This window comes from Atta cephalotes, assembly GCF_000143395.1.
Source record: "Atta cephalotes unplaced genomic scaffold scaffold00010, whole genome shotgun sequence".
NCBI classification, from domain to species: domain Eukaryota; kingdom Metazoa; phylum Arthropoda; class Insecta; order Hymenoptera; family Formicidae; genus Atta; species Atta cephalotes.
The window spans coordinates 6,322,244-6,339,607 of record NW_012130074.1 but is presented as its reverse complement, the minus strand read 5'-3'; the positions used below and the strand labels follow the sequence as shown (position 1 = coordinate 6,339,607).

The following is a 17,364-nucleotide window of genomic DNA, read 5'->3' as shown; positions in this document are numbered from 1 at the left end:
TATTATACTATTATAGCGCAAAAATATGTTGAAATTTTTAATTTCTTTATCTAAGTTTTTAATATCGGAATTTGTCATAGATCTTTAAGAAAACGAATTTGTTAATACATTGTTTCTTATTGACAACTTGTTCTTAAACTGTATACAAGCTATCTTTAACAGAAATAAAACATATCATACATTTTCATATAAATATACTGAATTATTCATACACAATATTGTATATTAGATGTTAAATTTTATATTTGTTATTCATAGATTTTAATGAATAACTAATAAACAAGCAAACTCGATTAGTATTTTCTATTATTTATTTTAATAATAGAAATTATTGATAAATTTTCCGTTTCAAAAAAATTTACAAATGGAAAAGTACAAACAATAGAAAATACTAATTGAATTTGAGTTTTGTTCTTTTACTCTTCCGTTATTCAATTTCGTGTTCTACATATGTATTTTCTAACTTTGCTGTAACAGAATTGCTAACTTCTAGTATCTTCTTATAACGTTCTACCAAGTCACTAATGGACCGTCTCTTTGAATCATTTTCATGTTTTACAATTGTACTTTTATCATCGTCGTTTACAATCTGTACTTCTGTAAATTCATCCAATTCGGGTTTATTTACTTTGATCTTATGATCGAGTTTATTTTTCACTTGTTGCTGAGACGCAACTTTTGAGACATTTCGTTTTATCGGAGTGAATTGTATAGATGAGTGAGAAATTTTGGAAGACTCTTCGCTCCAATTGATAAAACCCTTTGTTATGATATCTAAATTAAAATCCGATGAACTGGATATTTCTTCTATACTTGCAATAGCAGAATTACATTGTGTGGTAGATTGCAGAGACATGCTAGAATTGACTATATATAAATATAATGTTAATTTTATATATGTATACCGTAAACAAAATATATCATACAATCAAGAAAAATTGTTAAAAAGGCTATTATTTTATATAATAAAATTGAATTATAAATATACTACCTTGCAGAAATAATGTCATTCTTATTATTGTAATATAAAAATACATGTTTTAGGTTGTGAAAAATAAATATAAATAAAAAAGAGCTAATAATGGCGGTTTCTTTTAGTGATAGTATTTAATTAATTTCATTTCTTTCATATAAAATAAGCATTATCTAATTTTAGTAACTTCTTGATTGTCTGATCTTTTTTTAATAGAAATTACATAAAATTTCAATAACAATATTACTTATATAAATCAAATAGAATTTTTACAAACCTTTTATATTTTGCTTTTTGTGTGTAGCAAATAATCGGGAATATTTTCCTGTTGTTCTCTTACATAACTGATTTACTTTAGGTGTCACAAAACGTAATTCTTGTTTTTCATTACTATTTAACATAGTGTGATTGTCAATGTTGATGCGTGACACGTATAAATTCGTTTTTACATCTGGTGTGTAATTTTTACTGTGCCGTATGTATCTCGAAAATAATGATTTGTGTGCAACTGTAAAAAAATGAACAATATGATTACGCTAATAATTATTTGACACAAAAATTACAATCTATAGTTGTTTCTTAAATATCGATCTTACTTTCAGTCGGAGTAAATTGCAATTCGTTTCTTTGGTTCGCGCAATTAGTATTAATTTTGATAAGAGGCGAGGACATAAGAAGTATGTTTTTTACAAAGGGTAAAACATTTTTATCCTCAGATATGCGCTCTGTATTTTTCACACACAAATCATTTTGCATCTCCTCTGTAGAACTTATCATGTTGGCCAAGAAAGTTTTAAATACATTGCACATGGATTTCATGTCTTCTGTACTTGCTTCCACTTGCAAAAGACACTGGGACAGATCGACTAAGTCGTCCTTCCTCAGACATTGATATACTTGATATAGTATCAAAGTAAGCAGATGAATAAAATTGTGATATATTAATCTGTTATCATTATACAAACGATAAAAACAATGCTAAAAAAGGAAATATAAATTGATAAAATATCAAATAGTGCATATATATAATTTTGTATATAATTTTTAAAATAAGTGGCTTGTTAGTTTATTAATATAAGGTTAAAAAGAAATTGCAATCATTTATTTAATATTCAATTTTACCTGAACATCAGGTGGAAATGGCAATTCCGATATCAGAAAACAATTAATTTTTTCCAACTGTTTGCTATCTAGTGCTTTTGAATCATTCAATAGATTCGATATTATGCCACTTGTTTTCTCACATGTTCTTTCCAGATCACTCAACATCATATACCGTTTTCGTATATATTGTATATTTTTGTTTAAACTATTTTTCCACACTAAAACCCATGTATATTCATTAATTTCACATGTACAAGATTTTCAACAAAAAATTAATTTAAAAAATTAATGATTCTAACTTGATACAATGTCTGTATCTTCGACATTCGTTAAACATTGCTTTATAGATTCGGTAACAGGAGCTGAAGAAGCACATTTTGCTAAAGATTGTTTCTTGTCGAACAGCTCTGTTTTAATTTTAGTCAAATATTCTTTCTCTTGTCTAAAGGAGGAATAAAATAAACTCAGATTTATAATATTAATATTAGTAGACTATAGAGATAGGGGCGATACAATGCTAATATTTTAAATATGACAAAAAAATAACGACAAAAGCATGTCCGGATGTGTATAATTTAAATTTTGAATTCTTTAAACTCTGATTAAAATAGTTATTCATCAAAAAGATCAATAAAACAGTCTAAAAAAAATTATTTTTATAAAAAAAATCCATTCCTTAATCGATGCGCGTATTACCTAAAAGTAAAAATATTGAATCCATATCAATATTAGCAATATCACAAATTATCCAGTTGATATTTCTGTGTATCAATATTTCTGCTCATGATATAATATGCAAATATATAAGAACAAAGATACAAAAAGTATTGAGATTTTTATGTCGCCCATCTCTAGTAGATTATATTAAGAGAAATTTAATTAAAAAATATTACGCCAATGCAAAATTTGCAGCTTTTTCCATTTGTACATAATTTCTATGACGACTCAATATATCGCAATTAATATTTGCTTTGGACTGCTGTAGGTATGTTTTAACTGAATCATTTACAAGACTTGGTTTTGGTGCAAATATAATTTCGTGTTCACCTAAAAGGATAAATCAAACTAAATCTATTATGATCAGAATATTTTAATTCTGTATTTTTATACAAAAATATAAAAAATTTAAATAAAATCAATATTTCTAAAAAATTATTAAGACATATAATTCTATAATAATATAACAAATATACAGAAAATAAATTTTGCAAATGTATCTACTATAGATATCACCAGTAGAACACATAAAAATATAAAAGATGTTAATAAAATATGATAAATTAACTACAATCATCAAGTAGAATTTAAAATTATTTAAATAAAATATATCATTATTAAATAACAGGTTCTACTCAGTTTCTGCTGAATCTGTTAGATTATGGCTATTTCAAAATTTATTGCTAATACTGAAAATCTATAATACACACGATGTAATTTTGAAACAGTCTACGTCAATGAGTTCTAATAACAGAAAAAGTTAAATGCAAACAATAAATACAATCTATTTATAAAGTTAAATGCAAATACAATTAATGTGCAATCTGCTAACAAAGTAAAAAATACAGTTAATGTAATCTACTGGCAAACTGTTATAAGATTATAAGGCTAAAATATTTTGCTTCTAGATACCTACCGTCACGCATAATATACATTTTTAATGCAAGCTGAGACAGTTTCCACATTATAGTTATAAACTTAGTACCACTTGCATGATGTAAATAGGTAGTAACCACACGTGGAAATCCTATATCAGGATTCTCTAATGCAATGACATTCAGATAATCTTTGACACTGTTACGATACTTGGTTTCGGTTTTCTTGCAAATTACTGGCCATTCAACTACTTTTTTAAAACGCTCCGCATCATATATCGTCAACAGATAATGTGAAACATATATAAAGCCGGTAGTATTTGGTTTATCAAACATTCCCTGTAACACATGTTTTTATTATATCACCATTATGATAAGAATCAAGAAATGATACATATAAGAAAAAATACCAAATAAAAATTTCAAAATTAAATCGGTAAGATAGAGAAAAATAAGATGTTTACTTGGCGAAAGATCTTCTTGAAGTCATGGTCTGGTGGGACCAATTGATTCAATAAAATGACATTTCGATGGAAGGATGCAGTAATAGCCATTCTGTGACACACACTTTCACACCGCAAATAACAAAAAACTGTGTTAATTAATATTAATCATACAGTTCATAATGCACTAGTCACGTACTCACGATATATTCTCTTATTCGGTATTGAAATTCAAGAATACAGAAGCAAACAATGCGAAATAGAAATTATTAAAAAACATTCAAGCTTTGTAATTCAAACAATCCAAACTGATCCAAACATTTAACGGCGGCTAGAAAAACTGTGGAGACCTCTTTCGGAACAGATTCTCCTTTCTCTTTGGGCACGTTCAGAAGACTCAATAGTAGAGAGCGCTCGTTGTTATTGGTTTATTTTTTTAGCTCGTCCAATTAGAATTTTAAGCTGATATTCATAGTCGATTCTTATTTTAACATTGTCTTATGGTCCCTGACCGCCTGTTCTATCTATATATAATAGGATCGCAAGTCATAAACCGTAAGAAATTGGACAATCACAGTTAAGTGTGAGAAGAATAATTGGCTATGATTGGTTAATTTCTTACGGTTTACCGTTGTAGAACAGACCTTAAGTAATGTTTTAAGTCACTAATGCGACCTTCTGATTGATTCATGACATCTTAAGACTGTTTTAAATATAAGATCCGACTATGAATACCGGCTAGATCTAGAATCATTAAATTGCTTTAAAGCTTGCAGTACATTAGAGTTCTATATATAAAAGAAATCCGACAATGGCCTAGTTTTCACCGAGCAATCGTTCGTGCGTAACAGGTGAATGCTCGATTGTAGTTGCTTGGTTCTGATCTGATTTAAACCCTCGGTGGAAACTAAGCCACCATCGGAATTAGGCTGCGGTCAAAGTCTCACTACAAATGCTTTGAAGCGTTTGGTTGACCAATTAGAAAAAAAATTTTACAAATTGACCAATCAAAAATTGCTTTAAAGCATTTGTAACATCGCGTTGACCGTATCCTTGGTGAGACCAAGCCTTTAGCCGTCTTGAACTCGCCCATTCTTTCTTCTTTTATAAGCGATAAAAGCTGATTGGCTCTTGCGCCAATTTCCGTTGCGCAGCAAGTCGTCAAGGCGTTGTCGAGCACTGACGAGATACTATTAAAGATTATCAACCCTGGACAAATTTTCGACAGTATAAAAAGGGCCCGAAGGTAATTGAAGAACGTTGACATTATCGACAATTGATACAAATTTATTATTATTAACATAAGAATATTTGGCAATATATAGAATATTATAGCTTTACAAATATGCATATTTATTTATGGAACATTATGTAATAAAAACATTATTAAATTCATTTTTTTATTGTAAAGCTATAATATTCTATATATATTGCAGAAAAATTATAATTTTTTTTCATCTCTGATGATAATCAAACTTTAACGATAATACTGAAATTTTAAAGAAAAATCGAGCATTATTGAGTTATAAATGCATAATTACGTCTACTAAACTAATAAATCATAAAATTAATACAATATTATCAGTTTTTAACTCTTAATCACTTTAATATTCACAAAGGCGCGAACTCCCGGGAAGGATGTTGGTCTTTAATAATATCTCGTCGGTGTCATAAGTTCGTTCTGTGTGCAGGAATCATCACATACGTAGTGTGAATCCAGCATAAAGGGAAACACGCGAGCATTGCGATTTGCAAATCGTTGCGTACCATCCTTAAGAGGCATGGACGAAGTCATATTGCGTTGGCGACCATTTTTGTAAGATCTGTCGTTTGCTTCACGATTGCTTCGTGCGGCGTGTAAACGTCGTACCGACGTATAGCACGTGGTAGTTTCCCGACGAAGGCCTCGGCAAAGAGAAAAGAAACATCTGTCGATCGAAACGTTTTAAACGTGCATAATCTCAAGAATATGTCGCTGACGGTTCATTCCTACGAGACCACTCGTGCGAGGAATGTCCGACGATGAAGTGATAATTCCCTTTCGGGTCAGGAGTAAAAGAGTGATCGTAAAAAAAGTGTCTCTAAGGATTTCCGTCGAAAGATACATCGCGGTAGTTTCTCTGATAGCCGCACAAAGTTCCGCGATAGACCTGGAGATCCGTCCATGACAGTAACTCGCACGAGCATTTTGTGAGGCCCCTCTCACTAAGTATGCGGCAACTCGGCCGAGTCCCTCTCTTATTCCCTCCCCGTCGGACGTGCTCCGTGATATATTAATTGACAATTGACGAGAGAAGAAGCTGCTCGTCTCGCTTCTGGAACCTCCGATCGACACGACAATGGCTGCGACCTTCGATCAGTATGACAAATCGAGGTACGTGCGGGAGAATTCCCATGTTTTGATTCATCGAGCGAGTGTCATGCTTGCATTAAGTATTATTGGCGTAATGGCGTTTGAAATTGCGATCATGCAGGCCACTTAACATATCGCGGTTTTCCATTTAACGGCTTCCGCACAAAAACGATGCAATTATCGTCCCGATACATTCGTTCTCGGAGCACTGGATAAGTCTTCTTTAGTCCGTGCAATACGAGTAGCTTGCTTCGAAATATTAACCTCATCGTGGACGACGTGGAGTATAAATTTTATAATTTTTCGTGTGTTTCCTAGATATTTGTCAGATCAGTCTTATAGACATTTGTGTTATAACATTGAATGTTCTCACAATCAAGCACTAATTAAAAATAATGAAAATTTAAACGTTTTTAATCTCTTCCATATATATTTGTCCTAAAAAGAAAAATAGAAAATTTTAATAATTTAAACAATTGTAAGTGAAAAAATTGATCGAGAAATGTTAAACACAAATCAGTGAAGATCATATTTGGTTAAAATGGAAATTGATATCTAGTAATATTTTTGCATGAATTATTAAACACCAATTTCTGCTTTGACCGAATATGATCTTTGCTTATCTTAATTATTTAGTTGCTTTGAATTTAATATTTAAAAACAGTAGTATTTACTTTATTTTTTACATTTTTTTTATGTTTGTTTATGAAATTATAAATTTATCTCTTTTTTTATATGTTTAAATAAAATATAAGTTTCTCTGAAACTGTATTATAATTAATTATAATTGATTCTTTTCAGTTGGTACTTTGGTGCTATGTCACGACAGGATGCATCTGACTTATTGATGGGTGAAAAAGAAGGTGGTGTATTTTTAGTACGAGACAGCACCTCTATACATGGTGACTTTGTACTATGCGTAAGGGAGGACAGTAAAGTTAGCCACTATATCATTAATAAAATCCAACAAGGAGATCAAATTCGTTATCGGATTGGTGATCAGATGTTTCCGGATATTCCCAGTCTTCTCGCCTTTTATAAGCTTCACTACTTAGACACCACACCATTAATTAGGCCAGCGCCAAAGAAAACGCAGAGGGTAATTGCAAAATATGATTTTGAAGGAAATGATTCTGAGGACTTACCCTTTAGAAAAGGTATATATTGTCTTCTTTAGTTCTGATTGATTTGTATCAGTTTATTTTTTATAATCTTATTAATGAGATACTTGTAACTTTAGGTGATATACTCACTGTAATATCGAAAGACGAAGAACAGTGGTGGACAGCTAGAAATAGTGTGGGCCAAACTGGTTCGATACCAGTGCCGTACGTTCAAAAGTATGACGATGATAGTCATATGATAATAGAAAATAATTCGCGGCCTGAAAGTGGCGGCAGTTCCGGTTCTAATTCAAATTCAGGGCCTACATCACAGGTATCTCATACAGAAACAACGGGACAAACAACAGTAACGCGAAGATCAAACATTCAGAGAACACTGCCGGCCTTTGCCAAAGTGAAACAGGCAAGGGTGCCAAATGCCTATGATAAAACTGCGCTAAAATTAGAAGTAGGTGATATGATAAAAGTGACAAAGACTAATATCAATGGCCAGTGGGAAGGTGAATTGCACGGCAAGGTCGGACACTTCCCATTTACGCATGTGGAGTTTGTAGATAATGAGACTGGTGAAGACAATCAGGAGATTTAACAGAAATTCTCCGAGTGTGATGTGCACCACATGTGTGACAAAGGGAAGAAAGACATCTCCTATATTATCAAAATTTAGAGTTACTAATAACATCTATTATATGTGCCATTTCAAAGTACGTTTAGCCTGAATAACTGTACGTTCAATTGCTGGATATAACATATTATAAGAATGAACGCCAGATTTTTGTGCAATATGTCATAAGAAATGTTTAGAGGTTTATGTTAATATCTCTACAGTATGTTAATTTAGTCACATGTTAATTCATCAGTTTATATTATACATTGCTAATTGCCCAAAGCACAAGCATAATTTTATAAAGTTGTTAGATACATATTACAATATATATTAATCTCGTATATACGATTTTATTTTATTAAAAATTAAAATGCCATGTTTCAGTGAAATAATGAACAAACAGATTTTTGTAAAAAAAAAACAAATACAGTATTTATAAAATGTATACTCTAATGGTTTTAATTTATAGTTATATATATATATATGTGTGTGTGTGTGTAGCTATTTGTTACATATATATTATTCTACATACATATTTTTATATAGATATTATAATATAGTGCACTAGTTTAACATTCACGTATGTATAAGTTTTTATTGTTTATTTAGAAATTTATTATAGTGCTCGATACGCGAATAGTTCGGCACATGCACAGTTCTTCATCTATGCTCAACAATCTTTCATCATGGATTTGTTGATTTTATAAAAGATTTATATTATTGATAAACGTAATTTATCAATTTTATTTATGAATATTACAATGGAAAAAAGCTTGTATGCGTTCCTTAAAATATTTTATTAGCAAATATTACACTTGTATTCCTGAAGTTATGGAATAGTATATTCTACATTGAATGTACGATAATATCTTCTAGTCAAAGTGACTATGATAAAAGCATACTGTTTATGTACTCGCTTGACATTGTTTCATTTTATTATTATTAACACTTCCGAAAAAAATAACCGAAATATCATAATATTTCGAAAAAAGTACAGTTCTGCAGGCTACGCAATCTAGATATGGTACATACAATATCTGTTAGCCATAGGTTGTGCCACCAATTGGAGCAACACACTGTGCTAGAAAGTTGTATTTATAAATAATGATGGAAAGGTTAATTGTATCAAAAAGTTGATCATAGTTACGCAGGATACTTTTGGGAATTATTTTGATAGCAGATATTCTTAAATAAATATTGCGTTCTCATGAAGTAATAAGTAATAAATATTGCGTTCTCATGAAGTTTTTATTGAGAACGAATCAATTCTAAAACTTAAAATGTCAGCTATTGAAACTGCTAAAATAGTTACACATTTTACATATATCGGAATTACACAAATTGTCACATACATTATACATAACACATGCTATTTAAAAAGGAAAAATAGACTTGTACTAATAATTATGTTCATTATGTTTTATATTTTTGCAATATAATTTTAGATTATAACGCGTAATATATTTTATCACTCGATTTTTTAATTTACTACGTGCATTTGACATTTCCATCATCATCATTCTCATTATCATCATCGTCATCATTGTAGTTACAAGTTGCGTAAGTTCTCCATAATCTTCCTAAAATTGTGCGCAGTATTAAGATAAACAAAATGGAAGTATTCCATATTAATAAATATATTTAGGCAAGATTCTCTTCCGTTTAATGTTAATCTCGTTTAAACATATAAGAGAGATAAAATATGAAATTATTCAATTTATATATATTTTTTCAGTCAGTTTTGTATATGTAATAAGGCAAGCTGAGTAACAGGCAGTTTTTTGGCAGCATTATGAAGATCGAACCGTATATTCATATAAGATATCAGACAAGGTCCGGTATGTGCCATCATGTACATTTTATCTTTAATTACCAATATTCCAATGACAGATGGTGCTTAAATGGGTTTCAGTTTAAGATATTATATAGATATCAACATACAAATAAATATTTAAATATTAAATAATTTGCGCATATATATTTTCACATGATAGTTGATTGTTATGTGTATTAATTTGAAGAATTTCTGTTATAAATTTCATCGATCGTAACGAAAGAAAACTACAGTTAGAAAATATAAATTATTATTGCTTGATCATATTTTCACATGCATAACCCATCAAAACAAATTCATTTGTACAAGCTATACATGAGATAAATTTAAATACGATACAAGGATAATGTATATTTTTCTAAGCGTATGCACATATTTTTTTGGTTTTTCTGATAGTGAATCGATTCCATAAATAAAATATGATAATAAATGATAAGATCAATAATCATTTAGATAAATATATATTTGTGTTGTAATTTATATTAGATTGTAATAATGTAACGTTCCATTATAGCACTTGATAATAAATGATTACGTATGTAGATATCGTTGTTTATTAATTTCTATATCTACTTATAACTTTTCATCACATTTTCAGAATTCAATTGAAAACTAAATCGAGCTCGAAAAATATAGCCTTTATTGAAATTATTTTGTAAAAGGCAAAACTTATAATATGTTTTATAATATCTGCATTTATTTCAAACTATACATATGTTAAAAGCACAGTATATAACCTGATTTAAAAAAAAAACAGGCACGCGCGCGCTATCGTGCCAATTGCGTAATTAATGCTGCACACATTTCGAAAAATTCCATTGTGTGATGGCCTGTTGCTTGCGGAGGCGGCAATGTTGGATCTATAAAAGGATATATATATTTTTATACGCAAGTTATGTTTATGTATAACCAGCAAGTCAAATATATTTTTTAAGATTTAATTTACCTCGTCCAATGTCCTCTTCTTCACTGGACAAAGATTTAAAGTCTAACAAGTAACTCTTATGATCTACTTGATATAATTGTAATGACATTTTGCTATATCTGTCAGTCAGTTTATTTTTATGTCTTACTCTAACACTATATGTATTTACAATCTTCCATTCCTGAAAAGGATAATTTACGTGACATCATGTTTAAGCAATCAATTATTATTATATAATTATTATATAATTATTATATAATTATTATATAATTCCACAATTACAAGTAATTAATCTTACAAAATTAAGCGCTTTCATAGCACGATAAACTTCATTCATAATGTCGTTGGGCTTGGATTGTGATCTAATTCCTAAATGCCATTTTGCCCTTTTCACAGGCGTACCACGATTTCCTTGTATCTGTGCAGGTGCGCTGCCTTGCGAACCTTGACGTTCGCGATATGCTGTAACATTGTCATTACATGTATAAAGGATAGCTAAGATATTTTTTTTTTAGTAGCTCTTATAGATTTGTTCTTATATAAAAAAGAGAGAGAACAGAGACAATTTTTAATAAGAAATTTCATTAATTGATAAATCGCACTAATTCATTTATATTTTTTACATACGTGCAATTCTTTCTGGATGAGGTCTCAATGGACTGCTGTTTGCCTCGTTTGGACTAAACGCTACAGGTGGAGGACTAGATGCCACATAAAAATCTTTCAATTCTGCTTTAGCAGCTTCATCCGCAATTCTCTTATTGTCTATGATTAAGTGATAAGCGATTGCCAATTGATCATGTGGATCACCGCCCAACAACGCGGAATGCACTTCTGGTTCTTTCACATTAAATTTTTCACATACTTCATTCACAGCATCTATATCGATAACTGAAGAATCTTGTTCGACAGGTGATGGAAATAAGTACGACGGTAAATCTTTTTGGAACCATTCGTGTTTTCTGAAATAGAAAAGTACGTATGAAACATAGTGATAGCAGTGTCAATTCAATATTTTGAAAAAAAAAATACATCATCAATGTACTTAATATCTTCGATAGTCGCTCTCTTCATTGGATCCACTTGCAACATGTGACATAAGAGGCTAACAACACTTTTGTTCAAATATTCCGGAATAGGAAAAACACCAGCTAAAATTAAAGATTCCAATTAATCTTACCATTTAAAGTGCCTTTGAAAAAATTTCCAGTGTGTCGGCTGACATTTCTTTTGAGAAGAATAACTTACATTTAATCTTGCGAAAGAGAGTAGGAACATGCTCGTCGTCGAATGGCAAGGTACCACAGAGTAGCGCGTACAATATAACACCACACGACCAAATATCGACTTCGGGACCGGCGTATAATTTACCAGATATCACTTCTGGTGCAGCATAATTCGGAGAGCCGCATGAAGTACGCAAAAACTCTCCGTCCATCATCATGTTTGACAGACCTACATTTTCGTAGAAGAACATTTTATCACCTATACATAATGGGAGTGTCGATATGCCAATTATATCCAAGTACCGAAGTCTGCAATTTTCACATGGAGATTGTGATCTAACAGAAGATTTTCTGGCTTTAAATCACGATGTACTATCATATGTCGATGGCAATAATCGACGCCTGATATGATCTGTTGGAAAAATCGTCGCGCTTCGTATTCCTTAAGCTTGCCATGTTTAACGATATAATCGAATAACTCTCCTCCTGAGACGTATTCCATTATCATGAATATATCTGTAGGAGTACTTATGACCTGATATCTATGTGAAACATACATTAAAATTTGAATTATACGAACTATTTATTTAAAAGAAGATATGGGAAAATAAACATGTATATTACTGTTGTATATATGACCGATTTACTTTTCCCTCTCAAAATTAAAAATTCTCCAAAATTTATTTTTTAATTTATTTCTAAAATAATTGATATGTAACTACGATATACGAAATAAAATTATATAATTAATACTTACAGCTTAATGATATGAGGATGTCTGAAGAGTTTGAGATTTTGTATTTCTCTGCGAATTTTGCCCACGACATCTAAGCTCTTGATTTTTTGGCGATTCAGAATCTTCACAGCAACTTTGTGTTTCGTTAAAACGTGTTCCCCAACTGTGAATGTATTACAAGAAAAAGCTTATAATTTCAGGTAAGATAATAAAAAGAGAATTTCAATTATATTGTATACACACGTACTTTTTACTTTACCAAATGTACCCACACCTAAAGTCTGACCTAACGTATAATGGCCTATTTTAACAATAGGTTGCGGTTGATTACTCGGGAGTTTTTCAGACATCTTGAATCTTCTGCTATATTATTGAATAATAAAATTTATTATCTTAAAGTTATATTCTTAAAATAATATTGTGTCGACAACTATATCATAATTTAAAAGAAATCTACGAAATTCATCAAACACTGAGTAATCCATCAAGCATTCTAAAAGCATTTGAAAATTTCAGGATTTTGGAAAAACTGCTCTATGTCCTTTTGCTTTATATAGGTTTACTTTTTGTAGCTAAATTAACGTATATTTTTTTGTTTTTAAAATGAAATAGATATATATTTAAAATTTGATAAAAATGAGAAGGAAAGTTTTAGTACAATAATAAAAAATGTATATGTCATGACAACATTATTGTAGCGCACTAATAAGAATATTAAACACAAATAAATTTTAAATAGTTGTGATTTTATTATTTCGAATTACAGAGATTTCTGTTTTTCAAGTAGATATAAAATTTCAGATAGATAAATTTGTTTGAAAACAGATTTTGCAAAGTGTTTGCGACAAATTTTGTTGATAATAAAATTTACTAATAACATCGACTGTAGAAATCGAGCAAAATTTTTATCATTTACATGATATATTCCATTTAAATAATCACGAAACAAAAATAGCTATTCAATAAGAATCTTATTTAACTACAAATTCTATTCAATTTTTATCTAGCTATCAGATTATACGACGGATTCTATTAATAAAACATGAGCTTAATGTAACTAGTATTGATACCAAATAGATGTTGAGATATTCTATTCAAATCTATTGATATTTTGCGTACTAAGATTATTATTATTGTAAATTCTCAGAAATATAGTTGCGACATGCACATATACAAAATATGTTTATCCATCCAACATAAGGACTATGCCAAGTTTGGACCCCGGCTAAACAGCATTGACACCTAGCTAAGATTGTAGAGTATAAAAAAAGGATTAAAAAGTTCCATATGCACAACTTTGTAAAATAAGTCCCTTGAGTGCTATTCAAGCTGTTCAAAGTTCGCTATTATGATCATGTATTATGTATCATGTAGGACTGATTTTATTTGATTTCTTGAATCATCTAGGCTATGTTCCGTTTCATGATGCATTCGAATATTAAACAAGGATAAATGATGCAGCATGTGCATCATGCGTGAAACGGAATGCAGCTCTAGCATCTGGCATATGTCCAATCTTGACGAAGATAATTAAAATTTTTGAATCCCCTTTTTTGAATGAATAGATAGTAAGTGATATATATTAATGATGAAAAAGGGAGAGAGATACGCAAAGTATGAAACAAAAGGTTTTAATTGACTAATTGAAATGTGACCAATATATATGGACCTTATCTCTCTTCAGCTTCCTCATCGGAACTCTCTAAAAGTAAAAAACATTATTAACTATTCTTGTTGGCAAGTGAATGTCTTTGTCAAAGTGTTGAGTATATCCCAGATACTATTAGGTGTGGGAAAAAATTCGTGGCGTTTTTCCTGTTGATGGCATTAAAAAAATGCCACGAACTTTTTCCCATATCTAATATATAACTGGATTAATAAACTGTACCAAATATATTTTTTAAATATTACTTCAATGTCTTTGGTACAATCCATCATGAGGTGCCCTGGACACAGAAAAATTGAATAAGACTAAGTGATACATGGTCATAATAGAACTTTGAATTAGTTCTAACATTCAGGAAACCTATAAAGTTGGGCTTATGAAATTTTTAATTTTCTTTTAATACCTTAAAATTTTAAGCATGTTGCAATTTGTCAAAGTTGTTCATTCGGGGCTCAAATTCCCTTATAAAACATAGGTATAGTTCTTTTCTGCCTAATTGAAAATTATATTTCAGATAAAATATAATTCAATGCTTTTTTTATTATCATGACAGGTTGAAGAATTGAAAAAGAAAAACAGAAACTGTTAATTGTCATGATCTTCATTATAGCCAGTTATTATTTGCAATGATTTTAAAGAAATAAATGTGTATCAGTCAAGAAAACCGCTTATTATATGCAACAATGTACACCTTATTTCAAGCGTTTACATAACAAAATAATTTTCTTACATGCGATATTGCAACAAAATAATAATGAAGAACTGAGATCTTACAGAAATGCGCAATAAAAATGGCACGGAACAGTTCCAATCACCTGACACTATTTACATGCCTCTAGACTTCTTATCATATGAGGTGTACCTGTCGATTTTATCGAATCAATCTGTGTCGCACTGCTCGAGTGGATGGCGATAGAATGAGGACTTGTTTTACATCGTATACATAAAAATCGCTATATAAAAATAATTGTAGACGTGTCTGGATCATCCATTAGAAAATTTGTAGATATGTGTCTCACGATCACTCACACTCAAAAGACGTCGGAGACAAATAAGGAGTTAACGGATCCGAATGGGACCAACTCTAAACTGATATAAGGGACTCTTGATGCGAAATTCCGACTCTTCCAGAGTTTCCAATGTCGGAAAATGAATTCTCCGCTTTAACGCGTAAGCTGAGCGAATGCTCTCCGTTTTCTCGATGACTTTTAACCTCTTCGTAGTTGTTAATATATATGCTGCCTTTAATATATCCTTTAATGTAAACGCCAATATATGCGTGCGCTGCTCCACCCCACTCTACATTAAATGACCACGTGATTACTAACTGTCATTGTGGACATATGATTTCAATTGCTCCAATTAAAAATTATGCTGCGCATAATGGAAAAAATATTAGAAACAAACAGGAGTAAGCATTAGTGCTCATATATAATCAGGCCTTATATTTAAAGCTTCCTTAAATTTATCTTCAGATACTCTACGAATTATTTTATTGACATCTAAAGACAGAGCATCTAAAGATAAACTTCTTCTTAATGGCTCTTGCCTTCATTAAAGATGAACTTAAGGAAGCTTTAAATAAGCCTGACAATGAATATAGACATATGATTTCAATTTATCAAAAATCAATTACATCAGAATACACGATTTCTAATAGGCTCTTAATCTTAATATTTATTTCCATTCCTAATATTTCCTCCATTGACAGGGTCTAACTTTGAGGCCGATAAGAAATTAATAAATTAGTCGAATATGAAAAAAATAATCAAGTATAAAATTAGAAACGCATAGAAAAATTAAATTTATATTAATCCTAATCTATTAACTTATATACCGTAATAATCCGTAAGAATTAATCAATCATAGTTAACTATTCCGCTTTCATTCGACTTTGATTGGTCAATTCTTTGATTACGACATAATTTAGCAAATAATGATCAGTATAAATCCTTTAAACAATAAGAATCAACCTATCACAGTAGAAAACACAGTAAAGTGGTTATTTGCTTTGGATGCATTCATATTTCGTATGAATAGATGCATTCGTTCTTTGGTTTATATTTTTAGATTTAACGGAATATACCAATCAGATGTAAGAGTTTCATTGGAGCATATAGTAAGTTGTTGCAGCAAAGAAAAGTTTGAGAGCAATCATGATCATGATTTAACTGTTATTAAATCCCATAATGTAGATACATCCATGATTTTGTGATTTTCTTTCGTGTAAATCTATAATAAATTTATAAAATGGTTTTGATTAGCGTAACCCAATTTATTCAATACATTCACGACTATACACAGTGACACAAAAGTAACCTACACAATTGCATTTTATAATCGAATTCGCCATTGCTCATCATGAGCTCAGTGTGGGTTGTTAGGTATTTCTGACATCTAGAGAAGGTATCTTGAGAACAATGGTGGTAACTTTAACTGTGATTTAGATTGCTTAATTTTACATTTAAATTGGTTGACGAATTGTTGAGATTTCTTGCTAGACCTTCAGTAGTTGCGATAACAGCTTTTGGAGACATATGTCTTGCATTAACTACAGTCCTCTCTATTTAGGTTAATTCGTCACTGTGTGATAAAGTTTGTTTATTATATAATAATGTAAACTGGTGTTGTTAGCTTGGCGAGATGTTGAGATTACCGATTGTGCGGGCCACAGGCCTGGCAAGTGGAAGGCATTGCGCTGTCAGTTTCCATACAACGTCCAACAAATCGCAACAGGAGCTGGTACGAACTTTTTATCGACGACAAGCCTGTGCAAGTACC

The 17,364-nt window shown here is 30.7% G+C and overlaps 4 protein-coding genes across 4 annotated transcripts in view; 2 read left to right on the top strand and 2 right to left on the bottom strand.

The window, feature by feature from the left end:
• Nucleotides 1–427: 427 nt before the first annotated feature.
• On the bottom strand, nucleotides 428–4,223 carry LOC105627821. Its single transcript, XM_012209099.1, has 8 exons — nucleotides 4,134–4,223; nucleotides 3,711–4,008; nucleotides 2,971–3,124; nucleotides 2,377–2,519; nucleotides 2,096–2,295; nucleotides 1,570–1,951; nucleotides 1,251–1,481; nucleotides 428–867 (listed from the first exon to the last, which is right to left on the bottom strand). Exons 1-8 carry the CDS (start codon nucleotides 4,221–4,223, stop codon nucleotides 428–430), a joined length of 1,938 nt encoding a protein of 645 aa, XP_012064489.1.
• Nucleotides 4,224–7,282: 3,059 nt separating this feature from the next.
• LOC105627820 (adapter molecule Crk) lies at nucleotides 7,283–8,178 on the top strand. The gene is made up of 3 exons (XM_012209098.1): nucleotides 7,283–7,622; nucleotides 7,706–7,870; nucleotides 7,916–8,178. The coding sequence occupies exons 1-3, from the start codon at nucleotides 7,283–7,285 to the stop codon at nucleotides 8,176–8,178; spliced, it is 768 nt and encodes a 255-aa protein (XP_012064488.1).
• A 2,620-nt stretch (nucleotides 8,179–10,798) lies between these two features.
• Nucleotides 10,799–13,267, bottom strand: LOC105627819 (5'-AMP-activated protein kinase catalytic subunit alpha-2). The gene is made up of 9 exons (XM_012209097.1): nucleotides 13,165–13,267; nucleotides 12,939–13,080; nucleotides 12,485–12,723; nucleotides 12,204–12,410; nucleotides 12,001–12,106; nucleotides 11,583–11,917; nucleotides 11,254–11,417; nucleotides 10,977–11,136; nucleotides 10,799–10,890 (listed from the first exon to the last, which is right to left on the bottom strand). The coding sequence occupies exons 1-9, from the start codon at nucleotides 13,265–13,267 to the stop codon at nucleotides 10,799–10,801; spliced, it is 1,548 nt and encodes a 515-aa protein (XP_012064487.1).
• A 3,959-nt stretch (nucleotides 13,268–17,226) lies between these two features.
• Nucleotides 17,227–17,364, top strand: part of LOC105627818 (NADH-ubiquinone oxidoreductase 75 kDa subunit, mitochondrial) — a 4,862-nt gene continuing 4,724 nt past the window's right edge. Inside the window, 2 exon segments of the mRNA XM_012209095.1 lie at nucleotides 17,227–17,328; nucleotides 17,330–17,364. The exon segment at nucleotides 17,330–17,364 is cut by the window's right edge and continues 49 nt beyond it. Coding sequence (XP_012064485.1) covers nucleotides 17,227–17,328; nucleotides 17,330–17,364 — 137 coding nt within the window.

What these genes read in the sequence shown, in the direction of transcription:
- LOC105627821 (XM_012209099.1), bottom strand. Translation starts at nt 4,223, where the DNA reads ATGGCTATTACTGCATCCTTCCATCGAAATGTCATTTTATTGAATCAA. An exon ending in CATTTCCACCTGATGTTCAG is followed by an intron (nt 1,952 to 2,095) that starts GTAAAATTGAAT and finishes TTCCTTTTTTAG; the next exon opens with CATTGTTTTTATCGTTTGTA. An exon ending in GCAATTTACTCCGACTGAAA is followed by an intron (nt 1,482 to 1,569) that starts GTAAGATCGATA and finishes ATTTTTTTACAG; the next exon opens with TTGCACACAAATCATTATTT.
- LOC105627820 (XM_012209098.1), top strand. Translation starts at nt 7,283, where the DNA reads ATGTCACGACAGGATGCATCTGACTTATTGATGGGTGAAAAAGAAGGT. An exon ending in GGACTTACCCTTTAGAAAAG is followed by an intron (nt 7,623 to 7,705) that starts GTATATATTGTC and finishes TTGTAACTTTAG; the next exon opens with GTGATATACTCACTGTAATA. An exon ending in TGAAAGTGGCGGCAGTTCCG is followed by an intron (nt 7,871 to 7,915) that starts GTTCTAATTCAA and finishes TATCTCATACAG; the next exon opens with AAACAACGGGACAAACAACA.
- LOC105627819 (XM_012209097.1), bottom strand. Translation starts at nt 13,267, where the DNA reads ATGTCTGAAAAACTCCCGAGTAATCAACCGCAACCTATTGTTAAAATA. An exon ending in TGTGAAAATTGCAGACTTCG is followed by an intron (nt 12,411 to 12,484) that starts GTACTTGGATAT and finishes ACGAAAATGTAG; the next exon opens with GTCTGTCAAACATGATGATG. An exon ending in TCATCCAGAAAGAATTGCAC is followed by an intron (nt 11,418 to 11,582) that starts GTATGTAAAAAA and finishes ACAATGTTACAG; the next exon opens with CATATCGCGAACGTCAAGGT.